This window comes from Ambystoma mexicanum, chromosome 6q, assembly GCF_040938575.1.
Source record: "Ambystoma mexicanum isolate Mex_15411 chromosome 6q, UKY_AmexF1_1, whole genome shotgun sequence".
In the NCBI taxonomy this organism is placed as follows: domain Eukaryota; kingdom Metazoa; phylum Chordata; class Amphibia; order Caudata; family Ambystomatidae; genus Ambystoma; species Ambystoma mexicanum.
This window is the reverse complement of record NC_090937.1, coordinates 1,545,344,088-1,545,369,360: the sequence shown is the minus strand read 5'-3', so window position 1 is coordinate 1,545,369,360 and position 25,273 is coordinate 1,545,344,088. Positions and strand designations below refer to the sequence as shown.

General features: G+C 45.0%; 1 protein-coding gene across 2 annotated transcripts in view; it reads left to right on the top strand.

The window, feature by feature from the left end:
• The window catches only part of DNAAF9 (dynein axonemal assembly factor 9), a 2,133,167-nt gene that overhangs the window by 727,039 nt on the left and 1,380,855 nt on the right, over positions 1–25,273 (top strand). For both annotated transcript variants that reach the window (XM_069632250.1, XM_069632251.1), the window contains exon 11: positions 10,841–10,922. In XM_069632250.1, the coding sequence (XP_069488351.1) occupies positions 10,841–10,922 (82 nt within the window). The remainder of the gene's footprint in view (positions 1–10,840; positions 10,923–25,273) is intronic.

Sequence of the window (25,273 nt, the reverse complement as noted above, 5' to 3'; positions counted from 1 at the left end):
ACCATATTTTAATGAAGAAGCATACAAACAAAAGCAAACAAATACAATTGCCATACATAGCAGTGGACGAGGTTATGAAAAAGTTAATACCAAAATGGAACAAGAAATACTGCTTACAAAAATATCACCAGAAAACTCAGAATTACCTCGCCATTCCACTGAACCAGAACGTCCAGTATACAAATGGCCATGCACGTCAATGTGTAACATTCCCAAAAAATCTTTCAAATCTTTACGCCAATTCCTCAATCAGTATGTGAAAGGCAAAGACAAAATCAAAACGAAACTGCTGCAAAATATGGATACCTGTCCAGTGCGCAAATACACAGGACTGCAAGGACATTCATTAGCCTGCATTTCAGGACCTATTTGCAAAAGCACTTTCCATCATATCAAAATGATATCAACAAATCATCCAACTATGAAAATCTAGTCTACAAACTGTACTATACTAAAAGTCCTGCTTTAGCATTAGCCAATTTAAATAATCGTGGTACAGCCAAAGACCTACTCGAAGAAATCGACTATATCCAGAAAAAATATTTTGGAAGTGAAAGCCACTTACAAAATGCAATAGCTTATAACAGACTAGCAACAATTGTACCCATGCCATCCTTCTACTACACACATACAAAAAAGAAATACTAAAATTTATAAGTACATCTGCTGAAGGACCAAACCATGTGTGTGTGTGTGTGTTGCCGCAGCACTTTTTATAAAAGTAACTCAAAAACTGTAGACGTAACATACAAAATAGAAAACATTGAAGATTCTAAATGGTTTGAATTAGCTCTCTACTTTATAGCAGAAGACAAATACGAAATAACTGACCCCTTAATACTTTGCAGTTACTGCACTATAAAACTTGACAACAACCAAACTCCTTCACATGCTATCACAAATAACTTGGAATTATTCCCACTACCAAAACCCCTACAACTACTCAATTTATATGAGAGCATCATAATTCAAACAGTGCACCCATTTCAAGCAATAATACGCCTTCAACCAAAAACAGCAAAATTACCTCCCTCTGAATTGGTGAAAGGCATTTGTGGCAAAGTAGTGTATTTACCATTAGATCTAAAACAAAATGTGCACACTCTGGGAGTGCAATGTCTGTTGAGATGGATTTCTGAACTCTGTCCTGGCGGGGCAGAGGTTCAGAAGGCCAGCCTAGTTTCTTGGAACAGGGTAACCTCTGGACAAGCCAGACCAATCAAGGTAGCGATCGCGGCGGTCAAGACTAGGTCTCAAGAGGGGTGAGTGTGACTGAAAGCCCGCAATGAGCACACAAAGCAAAGACACTTACAAATTACTCCAAGCAGGTGTTATATTAAAAATGTAGACACATTTATTACAAGGCCTTTGTAATATTGTCCATAGCAAAGAAACACAATAAAACTCAAGTAAACCAACACATCACCATCAAATACAATATATATACAATTACCGAAGGGTCTAAAGAGTTCGAAGCACAAAATATGCAGACCACCTAGATGGGGAGAAAAACAGGCAGTGCAAGTAATCGTTAGACCCAGTTCGCCTTCAGAGGCCACCTAACTAGAAGGAAGTCCGAGCCCTACGAAGAGTGGAGCCTTGTGCTCAAAAGTACCTGCACACGCTGGTGCCGATTGGCCAAGGGGAGTCTCTTCAAGGAAGTCAGGCAGTTCAGAGTGGTGAACAAAAGAGGGCGAACAGATCTATGCTACTCAAGCGCGTCCACTACTTGCGGGCAGAAGCAGAGCGCAAGTGCGAAAAAGGTGTGCTGTTTAACACAGCGAGGAAAAACTACGGGTTACTGCAGGAGGGCGATGAAGGCAGACCCAGGCTTCTCCTCGTCAGTTTCAGTGCTGGCAGGTTCAGATACGAGCAGGGGACGTCTCGGCGTCGTGTAGATTCCGCGGCAGCAGAAGTTAGAGTTGAGGATGTCCCAAACGCAGTGAACACACACAGATTGTTACCACAGCAGGGCAACGAAGCGGCTGTGTGTATTTCAGCCCAATGTACATTTCTCACTTCAGACCTGGGAATGCCAAGTGTACGAATCGTGTGAGAGTGTCAAGGACTCGGAATACAGCAGCAACCTGATGGCGGTTACAGAGCAAGACTCCTGGGTAAGCTGGTCAGTCCACTGGATAGCCCAGAGACGCTTCCGACGGCTTACGTGCAGGAGATGATGAAGATGCAGAGAATAGTTGTTCCCACTATTCCAAAGGGTCGAAATACCAGTACAGGCCTTCTCCTTCGATCAGAGGCAGAATGGTTTCACAGGGCAACAGCAGTGCAGAGGAGAAGTCCTTCAGCGGGTCACCAGCGATTCCTCGGTTCAGCCTCTTAGTTGCAGGATACTTGGCTCCTGTGTCCGTCGTTCGTGAGAACTCAGAAGATCGACATGGTAGTGGTGTTTCCAGCCTCCTCTTATCCAGAGTTCCCTTCGCGCCAAAACGGAGAGGACCCAATGGGAGATCTGCTCACAAAACACTCACACCATACGTGGACCTATCACGGACTTCGGTGGTCCCAGGCATTCAAGACACACTAGACTCTCTGGCACCCAGGATGTGTATTGGGACCAGACATCCCAGCCCACATCCTGAAGGCGCACACAAGGCATGCAGAAGCCTGCGAAAGCATCTGTGCTTCGCGGGAAAGTACATGCCCAAATAAGGATGGTCCCGGGTCGGCTCGACCTGGGGAAGGTGAAGGGGCAAGACGGTCAACGGACAGGACAAAGAACCTTGTGGCATGGCCATTTTGGAAGCCAGGCCACCCATTTTGGCCAAACCCGAGATTTTGCAATAATCAAACAGATAAATCAATGGAGGATAGCTCAGCGGCAGCGTGCGCGTCTTGGAAGCAAGACGACACAAAGCAACAACAGGTTCGATCCCCGGGTCCGCGCTTAGAAACCTCTGGGTGTTTAAGCGCGTTATAAATACGTAACTAAGAAAAAAAAATACGCAACTAAGAAAAACAAACAATTCCTGTAACAGCGCCTCGATGCCTGCGGGCTGTGTGAGCGCTTTATAAATGTAAATAAAAATTAAATACCACTACATTATAACAAAAAATACAGTAACAATACGCCAATAGGTATCTAACTGCTCAAATAATTCTGCAACAAGCCAACAGATAGAACATTAGCCAGAAACAACAAGTGAACACTGAAAACAAACAGACTGTAGCATAACAAAATCTGACATGGTTTTTTTTTCCCCCACAGACCCAATGATTTTAGAAACAAACACAGAAACTGAGCAAATTGCACAGTACACTGGTTTGTAATCTACTAAATGAGTGTCAAAATGAATAGAAAATGTCTATTATTCAATGTTATAAGTTGTTACAAACTACCAATACTAACATGATCTATTCTTTTATCACAGAAATTGACAAAGAATATATGTACTCCAGTTACCAAACCAAACAGTAAGTATATTATAATAAGTGCAACTTATAAATACTGCTCCATAACACAACCTTTGAAGCAAACAGTGCAAATAACTTTGGTCTTGGGTGCATGGCCTATGGTCTCCGGCCATGCACCCAAGACTCTAGGCTCTGGCCACAACCACCGCAGCATATCACACCCATAGATCACACCCATAGAATCAAACATTTTAACTATGCCATATGGGCACTTTTTATGTTCGCGAACAATGAGTGTTCTTAGAACATTTTCAAAATGCCTGCGAACAGTACGGACGGGTATAGTGTCCTTACGACATCCCAGTTTGTCTCACTTACGGACATCCCAGATGCCTGGTGTGTTCTTAGAACAGTCCCAACTTGCTTGCGAACAGTACGGACAGGTATAGTGTCCTTAGGACACCCCCAGTTTCGCTTGCTTACGACCATTCCGGACACCTGGTGTGTTCTTAGAACATTTTCAACTTCCTGAGAACAGTACGGACAGGTATAGTGTCCTTAGGACACCCCCATTTTCGCTTGCTTACAAACATTCCGGACTCCTGGTGTGTTCTTAGAACAGTTCCAACTTGCCTGCTAACAGTACAGACAGGTATAGTGTCCTTAGGACACCTCCCAATTTTGCTTACTCACGGACATCCTGGAAACATGATGTGTTCTTAGAACAGTTTAGACTTGCATGCAAACTATATGGACAGGTACCGTACCCTTAGGACACCCCATTTTCATTAACTACGGACATTACGGACAGCTGGGGCCACAACGAACACAACAGGGGTGCCTGCCACCTAAATAAATACAACATTGGACCTTGACCCATCTCTTACTCCCCCACCCCCCCAAACAGTCTTACACGCCAACACACTTGCCTAAATTGTATTTTTTCACCAAGTTTCACCGCGCTGTCCGCGGATACAAGATGGTGGGCGAGCCCAGAAAATCTGACGCACCACACGCTCTCCACCACCCAATCAGCGAGCACGCCAAATGTCCGCAGACATGACGCGGATAGCATAGCCAATCAGGACCCTGTCGGCAGAACGAACAGAGAAGTGTGTCCGCAGAGCGGACATAGATATCACACATTTTTTTGCCTTATGTTTTAGTAATTTAAAAAAAAAACTACTGGACGGATTTACACCAAATTAACAAAAGCACGCTTTTCAGGACCAAGCCGCCGTCCATGCTGCAAATTTGGTGTAAATCCGTCCAGCAGTTTGGGATGTAGGCTTGAGCAAAGTTTTTTCCCATTATGTCTATGGGAAAAAATACATTTTGGGCCCCCCCCTATAACTTTGCCCCCTCCCTGGACCAAACCTCACCAAATTTCATAGTGGGCCATATACTTTTGTGCAAAGTTTTGTGAGGATTCGTCCAGGGAGAGAGCTAAGTTATGAGCCATCCAAAAAGTGCTCTTCCTATGGAAACAGCAACTTAACCATAACTACACAGCCACTACTGTGGCTGTATAATATATATTCCATCCTATAGCTAAGATGAGCAGTGATTTCCATAGGAAATCGAAACAATTAATTGCTAATAACCTTTTACTTTTTAACGGATTTGGCTTAACATTTTGCGGACAACTTTGTACGACCCCCCGTCCCCCAATGGAAAGTATGAGAAAGATTAATAAAAAGTAAGTTATTAAGAAAACAAAAGAAAGCACTTTCACCTTACTCCACATTAATTTTAATAGACAAAAAAGGTCAATTTCTGCTCCAATGCTCAGCCCAAAAAGCTGGATGTATTTGTACCAGGTCAGAAACAAGTTGGGCAAGAAGCGTTGACTCATGATCCTTTTGTGGTTTGGAGTTATTCTGACTAGAAGATTTTTTAATATTTGGTTGAGAAGGGGATGCCCTTTTCTCCCAAAATTATTGACATCCCTGATGCATTGTAGCATGAGGCTTTTCAGAAATGAAAAAGCCGCCATCTTTTTTTTTCTCGATGCGAGAGATAACCGAGGGTATACACTTGGTTATCGGAAAAAGAAAAGGCAGAAGAATGCCATTTGCATGCCAGAAAACAAGCAAATGCCATGGGCAAGAGGAAACTAAGTGGAATTTGGTGGTTGTGAGTGGACTACAACATTCCTGGGTCCTCCCTCTCCTTAAAAAACAAAATTGTGACCCTTCCATCCCTATCAACTACTGCCCTATAACCACAGTGCCATTCCTACTGAAAATCCTGGATAAAGTAGCATATCTACCAATTCAGCACACTTGGAACAAAACCACCTCCTAGGAGTGCGTCATTCTGGCTTCAGACCTCACCATGGCACTGAGACTGCACTGAGACTGCACTCTTAGACCTTAAGGCACAAATAGATACACTGAGAGACTCCTGCTACTCCTTGACCTCTCATCTGCGTTTGATTTGGTAGACTATTCCATACTCTGCAACCACCTGGCCTCAGCTGCCTGCTTCACTCAGAAGGCAGTCGCCTGGATCCAGCCCTTCCTTGATAACAGGACAATGCGAGTCTTCTCTCCTCTAGCAGCAGCGGACCCTGCACCCATATCATGCAGTGTACCCCAAGGCTCCTGCGTTTCTCCTACCCTGTACAACATTTTCACAAAGCTCCTTTTCGATGATCTAGACCGTCTAGGTATCACCTACACAAATCACTCTGATGATACACAGATCCTCATCCCGTTGACGGGAGATTATGAACAGAGTCTACCTCATCCAGGCATGAATGGCCTCTCACGGTCTATGCCTGAATGATGACAAAACAGAATTCCTCATCCTAGGCACACCAGCCAACATAAAAAAACTAGGTCCTAACTACGCCTCCCTCATAATAGATAACAATAACATCACCATGGCCAAGGTAGTTAAAACTCTTGGCTTCCACATAGACGCTACGCTTACCTTTGGTAAACAAGTAAACGCTATGGCGTCAGCCACCTCCTACACCTGCAAGCTGATCAGGGCAGCTAAGCCTTTCCTCACACCTAACAACTTCATCACTTTAGCGAGAGCCCTAATCTTATCCAAATTGGACTACTGTCATGTAGGTAGCAACAAATATATTACGTCCAAAATTCAGACTCTCCAAAATAATGCCTTGAGAGCCCCCCTAAGTCTCCCCAAAAATGCCCACATTTCTGACCTTAGGAGATCCGTCAACTGGCTCTCCACGAAAGATAAAATCCTCCTCAAAACTGCATCCCTGTCACACAAATGTCTCAACCAAGCAGCTCCACAGTACCTCACAGCCAGATTCACTAGACAAACAGCTTCTCGACCCCTAAGAAAAACGAACTCGAACCTACCTCTAGTACCTAGATTTAAGCTTAATAAATCCGGAGGGAGCAGCTTCCCTGTCAAAGCAGCACAATATTGGAATTCCCTCCCCCCTGCCTTAAGGGAAAATTTACCAAACCTACAATTCAGATCTAGACTTATCCTATGGCTAAAGGAACACGACGTCTGACCCCACCAAGTAGTACTTACGGTATACATGTGACTCTAATGTCCCTCGCTATGTGCATGTACCTCTCACTTATTCTTGGTTCTCATTGTATATACCGTCTATTATCTGCCTTAAATGTTGCTGTTCTTATTGTTCATGTATATAGCATTGTAACCCAGCTGTACTCTTGCCGGTGCTCTATGTAACTTAAGCTTAACAACCCTTTTTTTGCCTTTGCGCCCGAATACCTCTGGGTCAGGTGCGCACTACAAATAATAAAACAAACCAACCAACTAGGGACAGAGTTTGCAACACAAATGTGGCTAACAGACTTCACAGATGAAACTGTGTCACAGAAACGATGAGTGTTGAGTGGGGGGGGGGTGAATGGGAGAGGGTAGGGAAGGTGAGGAGGCCATGAGAGGCTTGTGGAGAGCAGCTACTGATGGGAGGCACACTTGGTGAGGGCAAATAACATTTTTTTGCAATTTTTCCTGATAACCGCAGATATAATGACAACAAATAACCGAGGGCATCTGTGGTTCATTAAAATGTAACTGCAGTTATAGAATAAAAGTTATGACTGAAGGCCTTATAGTGTTGTAAAATATGAAGTGGACGTGGCCTGTTAGTGTTAAAAAAACAAAGAGAGAGTAGGCATGGCCGAAGGCCGTGGCCACTGGGTTAGTGGCCAGTTAGTGTTACAAAATAAATAATAGGCACAGCCGAAGGCTGTAGCCACTGAAAAATATACAGATGGGGCGGCCAGAGGTGCTGAAAAATGTACAGTAGGCACGGCTGAAGGATGTGGCGCTGAATAACAAACAGTGGGCACGGGTGTAGGCTGAAACATATACAGTGGCCACGGCTGAAGGCCATGGACAGTGGCGCTGAAAAATATACAGTGGGCATGAAAAATAACTATGGTTTAACAAAACCCTGAAATTCAAGGGAAAAAAAACTAGTTGAAGGGCAGGTAAGGTGAGTAAACTTAACGCAAGAAAACCCTTCAAATTCAGCGCATTGGTAAACTCGGGACCGGCTTAACTCAGTGCATTCCCATTGCAAAGCTCAAGAGCACTTATATAAAGAGAAGGAATTTCCAGTGCCATACAAAATGGCATTATGGGGAAGATAAACAGGAACGCTCCGAGTTAAGCCGGTCCTCAGTTTCCCAATGCGATAAATGTGTATGTTTGATGAGCCTTCATGTTTAGACACTTTTGATATAGTATGCACAGGACAAATCATGCAGGTTCCTTAGTTCCTTGGCTCAATGTGGAAGTGATGAGACTGGAGCTGAATGAGAGTGAACAGAAAAAGTATTGTTGTATGGGAGACACAATTGTACGTACGTCTGGGAGAAGTCAAACAGAGATGTTTCGGAGGCCACCTTGAGGCAGCAAATGCATTTTGGGAAACATTGGTTGCCAGGCCTTGCGCCATGCAAAACCTAAATGGATTGATTAAAGGAAACAAAGAGCACATTTTGTCTCCATAGTAATGAGAGTATGTTGTATATAATTGCCTATGTGTTTTTATTTTAAGAGCAATTGAGGGTAGCCTCATGTTAAATACAGGGTGGAATGTATGTATGCCTTTGTTAGCTGTGAGGCTGAATTTGGGATTTATTGGGTGGACTGCTCACTTATCTCTACCAGTAATGTTATAAAATTACATTTTCATTGTGTAGAAGTATTAGAATTGTGTAGAAGTATTAGAGTTGCTTATCGGAACGAGAAGTAAGATGTTTTGTTTAAAATAAGATGTTCTCAAAAAGTACACCAACCATGCGCTGATAATTTACACATTAATTAGCCAATAAAGACTGCACAACCAATAAAGACTGTAAACTCCCTATCCAAAGACAGTCTTATTTCTTTGATTACAAATCTACTATATCTTTTTGGATAGTTATGCTTTCAATTTCTTCAGGTTTCAATTATTTACAATTACTGTGCCTTCTGCAGTATGACGTTTACAGTAATTATTGATTGTATGGAATGAGACAATGTCTAATCAATAGATGTGTAAATGATCAGTGCATGGTTGGATAGTTTTGTTTTGTGTGAATAACTATTGACACGTAAAGGTATAGTGTCAAAACGTACCCTGTTCAGCGAATGATAATTAGCCTTTGAAGCATACTATCAATGTATGAATAAGAGTCCATAAACGGCGCAACCAGGATCATAACGGGTATCTGGACACACACATAAAATAAGATGTGGCATGATATGCAGTTACAACAAAGTATTGGACCAATAAGCATTCAAAATGAAGCAGCCATCTACCAGATTATGTTCAGCCTTGACAAAGCTTGGCTGCTGCCAAGTGAAACACCAATTTATTTAATAATGGCTGTACCAATTTTAGTGTTTTCCATTGAAGACTGAGCTATTTGCTGCATTGGAGCCTCAGTAGTTTGTGCCATCGGCAGCTTCTGCTACAGCATCGTGGTTGCCATGCTTATTGTGTTTTTGTTTTGTGGAAAAAACCTATGCAGTATTGTTTAACCTTGTGATGTTGGAAAACAGTTTGGGTGTTTATCCAACACAATTGAATCTGCATGTTGCTGACAACAAAGTGATGGATATCTAGCTTCTAGCTGCGGCTGCAGATTAGTGGGCCCCTTCCTGGGTAAACTACAAAGACCGGGTCCTCTTCAGGAGCAAGAGTGAATTTGTGAAGAGCAGTCATTAAAAAATCCTTCTCCTTAAGCCCACAAAGTTGGGATGGGTAAGTCAGCTGTGAATTTGTTCTAGAAGCGCTGATCTTGGGAGATGGTAGCATTGAATGCCAATGTAGTTCCAAACGGTGTTGACACATTGTGGTTCCTATGCACAGAAGGATTCTACGCTTGAGGCTGCAGTCTTAAGGATTGCAGGCCAAAAGCCTTTTGGGTACACATGGCCAGCCTAGCTTTTCCATCTGAAGAGGAACCCACAGGCATCCCTTCAGAAATAGTTTGTGTCCTGGGGCCACCATCTGAAGCTTTTAGATCTGATTTCCAAGAACACTGTTTGCTTGAGGAGTTTCTTTGCCAATGGCAAGAGAAACTCTGCCTTGAGGTACAATGGAGTCCGCATTCCTGTAGCTTTCTCGGATGAGTGTTTTAAAGTTTATTGATGCCCACTATGCAAACTAGGGAACCCAAAGATCTTTTTCTATTGCCTTTGTGACCATCCTAATTGATGAAAAGGTAGCCACTGTTGTGGTCGCTGTACAGGACAAAGATTTGCTAGGAAATAATTGGCTTCCATGGGAATAGTCGCTGGGCACCCTTACGTGGTATGGGCTGTGATTATTTGGTCACACGCTCAGAAGGGGCACTTCTCAGGAGTGTTCTGTTCGCGCAGAGGGGCTGTCCAGAGCCTGAAACAGAAGGCGGGAGGGCACCTGCAACTCAGTAGCCCTGTGGCTGACCCTGCAAACTGTCCAACCTTTGTGAGAGAGGAAGGCAAAGGACCTTTAAGTTCTTGAATGCTCCTGTAATATCCAACTTGATAGACCTTTCTGAAATGCAAGGTTTGCTTGATCAAGGAGGCCACAGCGTTATGAAGATACTCCAATTTGAGCTGGTCAATAAAGCTAAACTAAACCCTCAGTAAAGTCACAACCCACACATACCTGGCCGCACTGCTGAGGATTTGCACTCAAGGTAAGGCAGCAAAAGACTGCTGTTTGTACTTAATTTCATGTTTCAAAATGTAGACCTTTCCTATCTGGAATTCAACCTCTAGTTTTGCAGAAAATGTTTCCAACTTTCTTCTCCTTCCATTCTTTCTTCTTTCCACAGACTGCTCCCTCGCTACCTTATTCCCAGATCAGTACTCTGATGTTAAGTGTTGTTTCTTGAAGATAAAGTTCTGCTACCATTCTCGTCATTGAACATGCTTTGTACCTTCTTTAAGGAGGTGCTTCTCGAACTTTGGCTTGCTTATTTTCTAAATCGTATTGTACTAACGTTACCACTATCTTTCACAGGTGGCACAGTGCGTATCTCCGAAAGGGCCTCTGGCCTGTTCACGAACATATTTTTTTGGAACAACTCATATTCCTTACCTGGGTAAGCAACTTGGAAACTGCTTTAGCAATAATAAACACATGTGTTAAGGTTAATGTTGGTTTTGCAAAAGCAGAGTTTTGATGATTTTTACTGTTTGTGGAAACGCACCTAAAGGTGCAATGTTCCAAAAGTTGCTACTGTCAGCTACCTACTATGAGGCTAGAGCCAAGCACAAGAGCCCAGGTCGGTATTTAATGAAGCAATGTTGAGGGGGCATGTGAATATATAGCTCGAGATAATTGTAGTGCTGCAAGGCGTTAAACTAAATTCTCCCAAAGGCCAGTCAGATATTGGTGATAATGAGAAGGCATTGCTTGATTGAATGACACGTTCCAACCAGAATTGACATACTATCAGCCAGATGGATATCGTTTCTCGACAAGAACTTAAGAGGCCAAATGAGTAGTATCAGGTAACTAAGTTAATACATTGAAGTATTCATGGATGGCATTAGACACATATTATATGTACAATAACCCGTCAAAATGTACTTTTGTGGCTAGCCATTTTGCAATGACCCTTCGTAAAAGCTGCAGCATGCTGGCAAAGTAACACAAATTGATCGATAACTAGCAATGCTTAGTTAAGGCTACTTCATGTGCGACTACTCTCTCCTTCATCGTCCACTGTAGTGAAATGACACAATGTGGCCCTGTATTTACTTTCAGAATGTAACCTCAGATGAACAATGTTATGTTTCCAGTGATTAATCTATTTTTGTTACTGTATAAAAGTTGGTGGGGTAACAAAGACTAATTCCAAAATGGCTCCCATAGGACTAGATTTAAAGATTAATTTTTTAGGCTAATTTAACCATGTTCTAAGGCTGTTTTCTGAGGGGCTATCCATGATGATGTCAGTGTTATAAATGAAATGGAAGGCATCATAAAACTCCTGTAAGCACAATAATTTCCTATGATGCCAGTTTCCACAAGTCTCAATTGGCTCAAGATAAGAGTGGGAATAAAACTGGAGGAGATCAAATAGCCGTTCGTAGTGGGCAGTTTCCTAATGCTTTGTAGTGCGTAACATGGGAATGCAGGATATACAGTATTGTAAATGGGTGACGATCATCCACGGGTAAACATTCCTCCAAGGGTGCAGACTCGCATCGGACAGACAACGAGAGGGAAGCTCGAGTAGTCTACGATGTGATTCTGTACCATGGTGCAATATTTGCCCTAATTCATAGTCACCCATGTACAATTTTATTATGTATGGATTTCTAGTAGATTCTTCATTGTTTTGGAAGGAGGATAAGGTCCTTTACTCAAATTGCTCACTTCAATTTCCAAGCTGTGTGTTGTTGTTTTGGAGTTTGCAGAGGTAGCGCAAGGAGTGAACAGACAAGTGTGTCTTTCCTGTACAGTGCAGGTTGTGGGTTTGAGACTTTCCTGCAGTGAAATAGGAGTTTCATATTTGAGATTATTGTTGGGCATATTGTACTTCCTATTTTAGTTTCTTGGGGACATTTTCCTCTTTTTAGGTAGGAAAAGTGGCTAGTAGGCCACATATATGCAGTGCTTCCACCCAAGGTAGCCTTGTCATTCGAATTCAGTTTAACAGGGAAAGGTAGAGCTCAAATACATTAATTAATAGATTTCAGCCATTCACTGAGATACTCTGTGCTTGCAATGGGCCACTCCCTGGTAAAATCTGTCAATCTGCCAGTTAAGTTGCTGAACGGGCATGAAACTCAAACAATCAAGTTAAGATTTGCACATAGCCACCCAGCAGCCATACATACTTCGTGGCAAGACATGTGGCGATGGGATTATTAAATGGATATACAAATTGCATTTATGCAGCATTATTACATTTTGAAAGTAGTTCCACAAGTGACTTCCATCTTCAACTATCAGGTCGCTTTGTGGCTTTGCTCTCTAAATTGCGTTCACCATTGCATGACCTTAAAATAATTAATTCATTAATTAATGGTTTATAATGCGCTTAATACCAGAGACCAGTCTCTATGTGCAGGACTAGGATTCGAACATGTGTTGCCTTGCTTCCAAGGCATACACGTTGCCCCTGAGCTATCCTCCTTGACATTATACCCCTATACTTCAGCACTCTCAGCTGGGTTCATGTGTTGCACTTCGTTAGATTGGCATTTTCTCTCTGCTGGCCTTCTTTCCCTGTATCTGGAGTGGTTCGTACCAGATGAACCATGCATGGGCACTATAGCTTCTACAATGCATTGTCATTCGGGTTTTTGAAAAGCACATCCTCACATTTGGAAGTTTATGCTTCATCAGGAACCACCAAATAGTTGACATCCTTTGTGTTCTTGAAGCAGATGAGTAAGTTCCCTTTTCTAAGGCACCCTGACCTAGTGACTTGTTCTCTACATATGCCCAGGTCAGGAGACGCTCTTTGGTCCCTTTCTTGCTTTGTAAAGCGGGTGTTGCTTGAGCTCGCACTGAAGTGCCTTATAGCTTAATGTTGGTATAAACCTTGAAAGGAACATGAAATCTGACAAACGGGACTTGTCCCTGTGTCTTTTCCTCGTAGGCCATTTGTGGGGTGAAATAGCCCCGGATGCCATAATTAAATGCCAGAGTCAGTTATGAGGGCTCCCCAAAAATGAAAGGACTGCACTGGAATAATGTGGAAAATGAGGCTATGAAATCAAAGCGAGGAGGAGGGAAATTGAGCCTCAAAACATCATAACATTTAAGATTGCCAACTGCCTCCCCCCCACACTCCTGAAGTGGCGGGAAACTATGAATCAGTCTGAACAGAGAGAGACTAGATACGCCACCCCCCGCACCAGCTGCCCATTTGATTACTGGCCCCCAATGCAGACAATGCCCGATGGACAACGCCTCGGCTTCTCTGACCCCTGTATTTACCCCATGGCATATATAGGAGGGGGCACCCGTATTCTTCATTGTGTCATGAATATACATAAAGACATGTGCAGTGGTGGTCTGCTAGATTACTTGAAATGGGTGGGTTTTTTGAAAATGTTCTTAATGTGTAAAATACAGGCCGATTACGGCGGAGCAGGCGTGAACCTGGTTGTAACAATGCAAGCTTGATTAAGAGAGATGGGGGGGGGTGGGCTCACAAAAGTCTGTCAATGGGGTTGCTATGTGTACTTACCAGTTGAAATTCCATAAAGAAAGTTTAAAAAAACATTCTCAGAAACAGCTTTTGAGACAAGACGTTAGAACAATAGCAGAACACACAGGCGAGCTGGAGAAAGAAGTTAAGTCTAATACAACTGCCTGCACAGCAAATGCATCAGAGATCTACACATTGCGTCAACAAGTGAGCAACCTGGAAAACAGAGCTGAGGAGGCTGAAGGGCGGGCCCGAAGAAACAACATACGCATTGTAGAGCTCCCGGAAGGCAAGGAGGGATCAAACCCCACAGATTATATTGAAACCATGCTGCTGCAAGAAATCGAAGGAGGGGAACTCATCTAAGGATTTGCAGTGGAAAGAGCACATCGAGCACTAACAAGGAAACTGGTGCCTGGAGCTCCCCCGAGGCCGATCATCGCTAAGATACTGAACTATCGAGATGGAGAAAAAATCGTAGAATACTTCCGAAAAAGGGGCACAATACGGAGGTCATCCGCGTCCTTAACGGCATACCCGGACTATACACTTCAGGTGCAGAGACAGTGACTAAACTACGGAACAGTAAAGAGAAGACTACCTGAAGCAGGCTACAAATACATGCTGACGTACCCGGCGAAACAAAGTATTCCACAAGAACAGGGCATTGTTCTTCGAGACTCCAGAAGAGGCTACGGTATGGTTGGACGCGCAGAACAGCTCGTCGGGGACGGATGACCAGCGGGATGGCGGAATGGATAAGTGAGACAGCGAGTACAAGGACCGAGGTGCTGTATAAACCGTGACAGCGGGACTTGAATATAGATCCGCAAGTAGCAGCGGGAAGATGAGCTAAGGACATGGGCGGGCAAGGCATAAAGTAATATAAATGCAGGAGATACCGAGGATCCAAACACACACCCCATTAGATAGATTGGTGTGGTTGCCAGTAGTGTGGCAACCCCCTGCTGTGTTCCTAGTACCAGCATAGCCACGGTAGGACTAAATGCGGAATAGCCTAAGATGCAGGGATGGAGCTGGGCAACAGTTGGGGACGGGGAGGGCAGGGGGCGGGGGAAATTTGGGAGTTTGCAGTGATAATTGTTAGGGAACGAGCTTACACCCACGTGCCGCTGTGCATTAGGCAGAGGAAAAGGGAGGACAGTGGCGGGACGGGATATGGATGAAGATTGGAGATCTTAGGATGGCAACCTGGAACGTCAGGGGACTCAACAGCTACTTGAAGAGGAACAAGATCATGATGTACCTCAGGAGGCAAAAAATAGACCTAGCCTTATTACAGGAAACTCACCTCACAAAAGAGATACAAGAGGTGATAAATAAAAAATGGAAGGGGACCACTATTGGAGAAACGTATTCGGCATATGCCAGGGGGGTAATCACTTGGGTCGCGCCACACGTACTCTTTCAGCTATTGCAGTCCACAGTGGAGCCGGATGGGAGGATGGTGGTGATACGGGCAATGTTGGAAAACAGAGAGCTGTGCATCATTCACACATACGCCCCAAATCAGGATACAGTGGCCTATTTCAAGGCCCTGTACGTCAAAGTTAGCCCATACTTGGGAGGCGCAGTCATATGGGGAGGGGATTTTAATTGCACGCTGGACCCCAGAGTAGACGGATCAGATACGAAATTAGATAAGCCCACCCCCGCAGCTAAAACCCTGAAGACCCTGCTGGGAGATTTCCAGCTGGAAGATGTATGGAGGCAGCACCACCCAAACGATAGACACTAGTCTCATTACTCAGCTCCACAAAACTTGTACACACGATTAGATTACCTGTTCGCTAATATGGAAATCACTGGTGAGATGGTAAGGTCGGAATATGAAGCAAAGGTACTATCGGACCATTCACCTCTAGTCCTAACATGGCAACGCCAGCCCCCCAGAGCTAAGATTCCAACGTGGAGGCTCTGAGCCGAAGCACTGAAAGATAGTGTTCAGAGAGAACCTGAGGGAGGAAATAATAGAATACTTTGGCAATAACACCGGCAGCGTAGCATCGGAGGGTACTCTGTGGGAGGCATTTATGGTGGTGGTGAGGGGTGCAGCTATATCCAAATCCAAGGGACTCCAAGTAGGGCATAATACGTGAGTTACAAGAGGCAGAAAGGAAACTAGAAGCAATCATGAGTAAAGGAGACACTTCACAGGAGGGCGCTTAAACTATGAGCCAATTACAACAAGAATGTGGTGGGTACTGGGAGAGACTATGCAACCTAAACTATAAGAAATACATAGAAAGACAAAATGCAGGTGGGGATAAACCGTGGAGGCTGCTGGCATGGCTATATAAAAATGAGACGCCCAGATCAGCCATAAGAGAGATAAAGGAAGAAAATAGCCAAATATGGGATACCCAAGAGAGTGTAAATGAAGGGATTTCTTAAATTCTACCAACACCTATACGAAGACACTGGAGGGGTAGAAGTAGAGGAGATAAGGGAGACATTAGAGGATATCGGGTTACACAAACTGAATGTAGAAGAGAGAACAAACCTAGATGCCCCAATTACATTAGAGGAGCTAGAAACAGTGGTCAAACAATTGCCCACTAGCAAAGCCCCAGGGGCGGACAGGCTCCCTATCAAGTTTTACAAAACATTCAGGTTAGAGGTGCTTCCCCCGTTATTGTCAAGGCTAAATGAGGCTTTCGAGATTGGTAAACTACCGGAATCTCTGAGGGAGGTGTTAGGGAGAATTCTCTTAAAAGGCTAATTTCCCTTACCTATAGAGTCCCCCAGCAGCTTTACGGGATTTCAAGGGTTTCTTTTTTACTCCTGCTAAGAGTGAGACTCTTTTTCCCACTCTTAGGCATATGTATGATGTGTGTTTCAGGCTACTTTTGTGCTTATGGACTATGGAGTTTTTCTCACTCCATAGGTATCATCTTTTTACATGTGTGTTACACAGCACCCTCAGTGCAGTAACACAGGGGTGTCATAGTGACCTCCAAACAAAGACTCCATACCCTGGGACTGACTACTGTCCAGGGCATGCAAAGTTACCATTGACTTTGCTAGTCAATATTTATGAACAAAAACAGTACAAACCGTCTTACTATGGAGGTACTGGGAAGGGTTAATAGTTTTTCCCTGGTGTTCATTTTCGAGAGGGTACTGTCCAGTCCCTCTTTCTAAAGTTTCTGGCTGGTGGCAGTGGTTACTACCATAAATATTCTACCACAAATATTTTCCTATGGGATTTTCCCATTGTTCGATGCTACCACTTTTACTGACAGCCTCTAACGTACCGCCGGGTTATTTTAATATTAACTTTACTCCGTTTTTTTGCCAGATCTTTAATAATATTTCTTTCACGTGTCGCTCTCTGTAATCTAAACCGCGGTCGGGGCCCTTTGTTCGTTCTTTTGGCGGGCTTCTGGACAGAAGCCCTCCTTTAGGCACCAGTGAGTCTGGGGTAGACAGGACGTGTGGGAGGGGGAATAGGCACCCTGGACAGGGTTGCCTAAGCAACCCAAGTCGCATTCTGCCCTGATAGGCTGGGGGGTTATCCCGCCAGTATAGCCACCCCACTGTGTGAGTGACAGCGAGGCTGTATGAATGGGGTTTTTTCTGCATAGAAGAAATCCGAGGAGGAGAGAAGCCAAAGACATCTGCAACGACTGAACCACCGGTGAAGCCCTGCTGCAGATCCTCACCACTTTTCTCCAACGACAAGAGAAGATCTTCACCTGCAAGAGCCTTCATCCCTTGAGCTGGTGAGAACAACCAGTTTGCCAGTCGCCTTCCAGGACCTGCCTTGGTCGAATCGCCAATGCCAAACTCTAGGAGACCGGATAGCCAGGCACCCGTCCACCATGACTGCGATTTAAATGAGCATACCTTTTATTCCGTTTTTAGCATCACCGCGGCCGGCTTCATCCCTGGGCAGTGCAGTAACTCGAACCTTCCTCTACGACGAGAGCCTCTCTTCCTCTGCTGGATCTCCCGAACTGCCAGGAACTACCGCCACCGCAGGAGCCTCTTCCACTTTTAAGGTACATTGTTCCGCCAGGCCTCCCGTTTCGTTGGGTACTGCTAAAGGTGTTTTAAATCCTTTACTCACCTTCTGGGCTGGCTGTCCCTATCGTCTAACATTGTCTTTCTACCTTCTGCACCCTCCTTTTCAACTGTTAAACAAAGACTTGACTGCAGCTACTAGAACAGTTTTGAATCTGGGCACTTGGCCTTCTACCACTGACTCTGGCACAGGCCTATTGACTCTAATTCTGTTACAACTGCTTTCTCTAGATTGCTTTTCATTAGGAAATGTGTTGGTGCACCTAAACTCTTATAACCACCTTTTCCTTCCCATTTATATATTGTGAAGTGCCATTTTGCTCAGTTTTCACCTAAGTATTGCTGATGCTAAAGTACTGCCTTGCCTAACTTGTTCACAATCCGATTGGGAAGTGTTGCTGGTGTGTTTAGGAGTCTAACCCTGTATAACTTGACCTTTCCCTCCCTTTGAAGAAATTGTTAGAGTGCTATTTCTGCTTGGTTTAACACTGTGCCATTTTGCTCAGTTTTCACTCTTACTCAAACTTGTCTACAATTTAAATAGGGAGTTGTATACTTTTCTTGACTGTTTTAACTTGCTTTAATGATAGTGATTTGTGTGTAGAGTTAAGAGTGTGTAAAATAAATATATATATATTCTTTTTTATACAAAGCTTTGGTCAGTGTTTCCTTATTCTAAAGTACTGTGGTGCTATTGTGTAAACCCTGAATACTGCTCATCTCCCTCTTGAGATAAGTCTGACTGCTCAGCCGCAGCTACCAACTAAATCTGTGTGGTATAGACTGATACCAAAGGGGATTTATTGCATATACCTGTAGTCCTAATCTTCTGTAGTGCTCCCTAAGGGAACTGCATAGGATTCTGTCTAACAGGAGGCAATAATTATCCTGCTTCTCAAACCTGATAAGCCTAGCACAGACTGTGGATCGTATAGACCGCTATCCATGCTAAACCAAGATAGCAAAATACTCACAGCGGTGCTGGCAAACCGACTTAAACTGGTCATAAGTAAACTCATACACCCTGATCAGACCGGATATGTTCCGAGTAGAAGTATATCCGACAACCATAGAAGGCTCCACCGCGTCATAGAACAGGCAGAAGGCGACACAAGTGAAATAGCAATTGTCTCGCTGGACGCGGTAAAGATGGCTCTGGTTGATGGCATCCTTGAAGGAATATGCAATGGGGCCTGGGTACTTGAGGTGGATGAAACTGTTGTATAGCTCGCCACTAGCCATAGTGAAAATGGGAGCGATTATTTCGCGCAAAGGGCAACTCAGCCGAGGAACTAGACAAGGCTGCCTGTGGTCTCCGATGCTGTACATCCTTGCACTAGAACCTCTAGCGATTTACCTAAGACAACAATATGAAGAGGTAGGAGTCTACACTAAAGGGGTTGTATCATTGTATGCAGACGACGTGCTGCTGTACCTGACGTATCCAAGGTATCCGAAGGAAAACCTGCAATACATCTTAGAAGTAATGAAGCGATTCGCGTCACTCTCCGGTATAGCTGTCAACCCCAGGAAGTCGTGTATATTCCCTCTAGGGAGCTACAAAGGCATCCCACAAGAAAACCTACCAGTTTTATAGTTTTACAGATACCCTGGGACACCAGAACGTTTAGATATCTGGGGATCGACATCTATCACGCGGTAGAAGATGAACACGAACATAACGCAGAGAAAGCAATAGCAAACATTGAACACAGCATGAGGTTCTGGTCTAAACTCCCCCTAGCCATGGTGGGCAGAGTGGCATTGTTGAAGATGGTTGTATTGCCTAGGCTGTTACACTTTTTTGCAAATATCCCATATTTGTTGCCCAAACGCTTCTTTGGCAAACTTCAGAGCTTATGTAGAGGCTTTATTTGGCACAATCCTAGAAATAGGATTGCATTATGGAAACTACAAAACACGTATGATAGAGGGGGCATAAAATTGCCTAACTTCGAGATATACCATCTGGCCGGGCAGCTACAGTATGTGGCTAGGTGGCTAACGGAGGACACAACAGCAGAATCCAGACTGTTGAGGGATGAATGCGCCCCGTTTTTCCTGAAAGAACTGGTATGGCTGCCCAAATCGGAGTTAAAAGGGCGTTCGAAGCTGCTGGAACTGGGTTGGAAGACATGGCGCAAGGCATGTCAGGCTATGGAGAACCCTATTCCGTGCTCCCCGCAAGTGCCTGGCATTGCAGGGAGTGGATGAACAACTAAGAAAGACGATTCGTAGACACTGGGAACCGGTGGGCATAGCAATACTGGGAGATATGCGGCGAGATCGGAAGGTACTGGAATTCTAATTGCTAGTTGAAGAAACCGGAGTACACCCAGGGCAATAGATCACCTACACTAGATTGGTGAGGCGGGTAAGAGACACATGGTCCGAAATAGAACTAGAAGACCAACCAGACACGGCCATAGAAACAATATATGACATCTCGGAAGGGGGGCATGAGGTATCTCGTATCTATGAACTGGTAATCTCCAGGGTGGGAAAGGAAGTGACCCAGCTGAGACAGGAGTGGGAGGAGGACGCGGGGGAACCCATGCAAGACGGGCAATGGGAAAGAGCACAGAGATACCATAAAAAGGTGTCCAGGAACGCAAGACTACAACATATCAAGCTATATGTGACCCCTAGGGCATACATGACCCCTCAAAGGATAGCCCGATTCAAGAGCAAAAAGACACAAACATGCCCTAAATGTGGGGAAGAGAACGCGGGGATGATACACATTTTCTGGGCATGCCCCGAGGTTGGGAAATTCTGGGGGGAAGTTAACCATCGCTTAACCGAGAAAGGAATTAAGCTAGATGTGGGATCCGTGTGGGCATGCATGGTAGAGGGATTCTCTAGACCACGCAACCTGAAACATGTGAGCAAACTTAAGGATTTGGCCTACATTCTGGCCAAACGCAGAATAGCTATGGGTTGGAAGGCATGTCATAGACCCAGGATAGAGGTGTGGTGGCATGATCTTCTAAAATGGGCTAAAGCGGAAACGGTAGTATGGTATGAAGCGGCCAATAGGGGGGAGGATGTTGAAGTGGGATCACTGGTAGCCTGGGGACAACTTGTGGCCACATTATCTGGGTCCACCCAGGCCTGTCCAAGTGAACACGACACCTCCGGGGGCACTGAAGGAGTGCCCCCTGAGGAATGACAATTGAAAGGGCAGTGGAGGAGGTGCGAGTTAAGGGGGGAGGGCTAGTAGATGGCAGTGGTAAATATACATAAATGTACATGATGCTGGGAAGCTTGGAGCTTGCACTGTCGGGTGTTTTTTGGTGTAAAATAAAGTTGTAAAAACCGATACAAATTGTTTAAAAAAAAAAACATTCTCAGGAACAGCAGTGTCAAAAACATTAATGGAAAATGCCAAAGATGTGTCTCAAGCCTGCGCAGTAGAATGAAGCATTTTTACTATGAAAGAAACAAATGCATGAATGTTCGTTTTTCCCTTTAAACTAAAGTAATGTTCATCAAAATGTGTGCAAGATTTATTAAATATAAACTTGGTTTCTATTATGCTGGGAGGCTTAACTGGGTTAAACTGCAGAAGTAAAATGAAGGCCTTTTCCACAGCTGAGACTAACAGAAGGACATTTCGATTTTGCCTCTAAAGTAACACTCTGCACAGCCAGATGTGCATCAAAGCCGTTAAAAGTGTAATTATGTTGCCCTCCTGTAACCACTGTATGCAGTGATACTTCAACATATTAATGGTGTGTATTTCAAGAGTTTATTTAAATTTAAAATGCAAGCTAAAAAGTCAAATTCAACTGAGGGTGAAAGGCTTTGGTTTTGTTTCTCCCTTTGCTTGTTAGTTCTTCAGATTTGAAACCAATTTGTTACTTTAGGTTGTCATAGAGACCAAAAGGGGCAAGTAAGCTTCAAACAGGAGGGTTTCCATTAAATATAAAAATAATTGGAGCCTCTGAGATCAAATTCATTGTGTGGCACGATAAGGCAGCTCTGTGCCCCAGATTCTATGACCCAGGTCATTTAGGCCGCAATAAAGCTTGCCTTAGATGACAATTAGCTCTTGGAAGGTGCCAGCTAATCTCAACACAGGACCCCCTCTTGACGTCACAGCCAGGAATAGGCACATGGCAGGCGTGGGGGCCCGAAGTCGATGAGGGAGTTGATTTTCCTTTGTGTAAATGGGGAGAAATGGTTTTCATCATGTAAAATCAATAATATTTACCCCACACTAGTCATGGTAGGATTTCAGAAAAGCGGTCAGCAATCCGATTCTGGTAATCACAAAATGATTTTTGTGGGCCCAACATATCAAAAGTTATTAATAAAAAAACCTAATGTAGCCTCCGTATGAATGTGGGAACCATAAAAATGTGATAAAACATGTACCACATAATTCATATGCTGGCCACCAAGGGACACATTTTTCACTAATATAATTCTGGAGTAAATGTGGGAAAAACTGTAGCTCCGCACAGGAATGACGTACAAACTCATGAGTGCCGCCATTTGACTCGCAGTAAAATATAGGTTTAAAGAATGCTGTCATACATGTTAAAATGTGAAGATTAAGGTCACTTGTCATGGATTGAGATTTCTATGTCCCTGAATCGGACCAAGCCCCCTGTCGAAGGAAGATGATGGAGTGGTCTCCTCCTCTAGCCAGTCCAAAGCACTCCCACGTTTTCTGGACCTACCAGCACACAGATGTGCGTGGGCTAGTGATACTCCACCAATCCCTTCTGCGGGAACTATGACACATTAGTGATGCCACTTGCCCTATTAATAGGCAACTCCACCTCAAATCAGGACTCTTGCCACTAATCCCAGAAGTGATCTACATGCCGAAATCTGGAGAAACATCCAAGCAATGAGGCCCAATCAAGCAGAGAAACCAGGAGACCTAGTAGCTGACTTGGGACCGCTTGGAGGAATAAGGAAATCCTTGACTGACCACATTGGCTGTCCCAGCAGTGGTGCTCTGATTCCCCCTGATGTCCAGTCCAGTCCTCTCCTGTAAGTAGCAATAATCCCAGCCCTAAATTGCGTAAGCCCTTTATTCTTGTAGCATTGCTTTCAATATTTTCCTCATTGAAAACCCCAAATTGCCAGTTTATTTTAGTCCTCTCCTCATTGAAGAACCCCTCATTTCTCTGTGTAAATCCTTAGTGTATTTTTGTAAGTTAATCAATTCATTTCCCCATTTATTTCACGGGATTTGTATGGTGGGAATTCAAAACCCACCATCACATCCCAGTGCCTTGTGAATTGGTATAGTTATAAAGTTTTGCTCAAAGGAATTAATCCCATGGTGATCTGTGAAACAAATTTCCATTTGCAGCTGTCATTTCTCTTTGCATTTGTCATCCTGACCAAAACCGATTTTCCTTTAGTGAGCTACCCCCTTTCCCAGAGCCTTACCTGTCATACTCTTATGTCCCGTCCCCTTTTCCCCATACTGCATGGGTGTCCCTTCCTAGGGACGGGAGACAGAACCTTTTTCACCAGAAAATCAATCTTCCCCTTTAAATTTAGAGGCGTGGGCGGGTGCGGCCTTGGGAGCATGCGCTACTGTATTTCCGCCCACAAGCTCCACTCCCCAGTCTTATTTTTTGCGTCGACTGGCACGGGCGGATTACACCCGAGCTCCTGGGTTTGGCCTTGCCATGTAATACCATCCGCTCTTCCCCGGACTCATCTATCTTTTTGTCTTTCATCTGTCATCTAGGTACTTGGTCCACGCTCCTCCCGGGAGCATGTCGACGGGTTACTTCAGAAGGTGTTCAGCCTGCGAGGGGCTCTTCCCCACGTCTGACCCCCGTGCTCTTTGCCTCTGCTGCCTTGGCCCCAACCACTGCTGAGAAGGTTGTACTGCGTACAATGCTTTGACTCGACGTGCTCTCAAGAACAGACTAGCTAAGTGGAGGGATCTCTTCGAAAGATCGCCTCCAGAGGACCTCAAGAACTTCATCAAGCAGAGATCGAGGCCCACGGGAGGGCTACTATTTTCCATCGCACCCTGCAAGAGCGACACCTTTCAGAGGAAACACCCGAGTGGGAGAAACCCCTTGGTTTCTGGTACCAGCACACACACCGAGGCTAGCCCGGCCTTACGGCCGAGGCGTCATCAGATCCTTCCGAAATCAGTGCTGAGGGACCGCAAGGTTCTTTTACTGGCTGTACACCTGAGGGGCTATTCCCTAGCGGCGGCTCAATGTCCGAGGGGGCGCCTGCATGCAGCACTACCGGCGACACCGCCGAGGGCAGTACGCCTTCCAGGTCTAGATCTGAGATGCCGGGTAGGTCTCTTGCTCCACCACCAAGAGTATTGGAGGAGGCCGGGCTAATGGAGCCATGCACCACAACTTTGGCACGCAGACAACATGGCCTCTCGTTCGATGCCACTATTAGGAACAGAGCAGTCGGGTGAACGAGTTTCGAGGTGGGACTGGTGTCAACCAGGTACGTGGCCTACAGTTTATCCATCAGCGGCACAGGGCAGGTTCCCCCTGCTACCAAGGAAGAGTGTGCTCAGGCCCCTGCAGCCCCCAGATGCCCCCAGCCACCCGTCAATATCTCCTGCCACCTCTTCAGCCTCCGAAGACAGGTTTTTCAAAAGGTTCCTGGCGCTGATGCGAACCCTCCAGTTGGGGGCCATCCAGCGGGATGCAGTCAGGGACTTGCTCCCTCCAGTCATCTCACTGGCACCTATAGACATGCATCCCATGGCTCTGGCTCCATAGGCCCCAATGCAGCCCCCGGTGCCCTTGCCGCCCCCTCCGATGCCAGCTCCCTTGTCAGTTCAGGCGGTCCCACAACAACTTCCATAGCAGCCACTGGCTCCGGTCCCCACACTGCAGCTCACGTCTACCAGCACTCCTCCACTCACTCCGGACTAGCCGGACACTCGGGTGGACACAGACGAGGAGGAGGACCCTGACACACCGTCGTCGGCGAAGGCCTTCCACACAAGGCTTGCAGGTTTGGCAGAATATTTGCGCCTTTTTCAACCCGAGGTAGAGCAGCCCGAGGAGGGGGTCTTGGCAGCAGTCCTCACCCTACAACCCCCTGCCACACTCGGCCCAACCTGTCATTAAGCGCCTCGATGCCAATTATAGACAGATGGAGAATGATCCACTCTTGCTGTCGGCGCACCCTCAACCGCATTCTTCAGTGATTGCTGCAGTGTCACTCTACTCTAAGCATCAGTCGTCCTCAGCCACCTCGTCCTCGGCGCTGCTAGG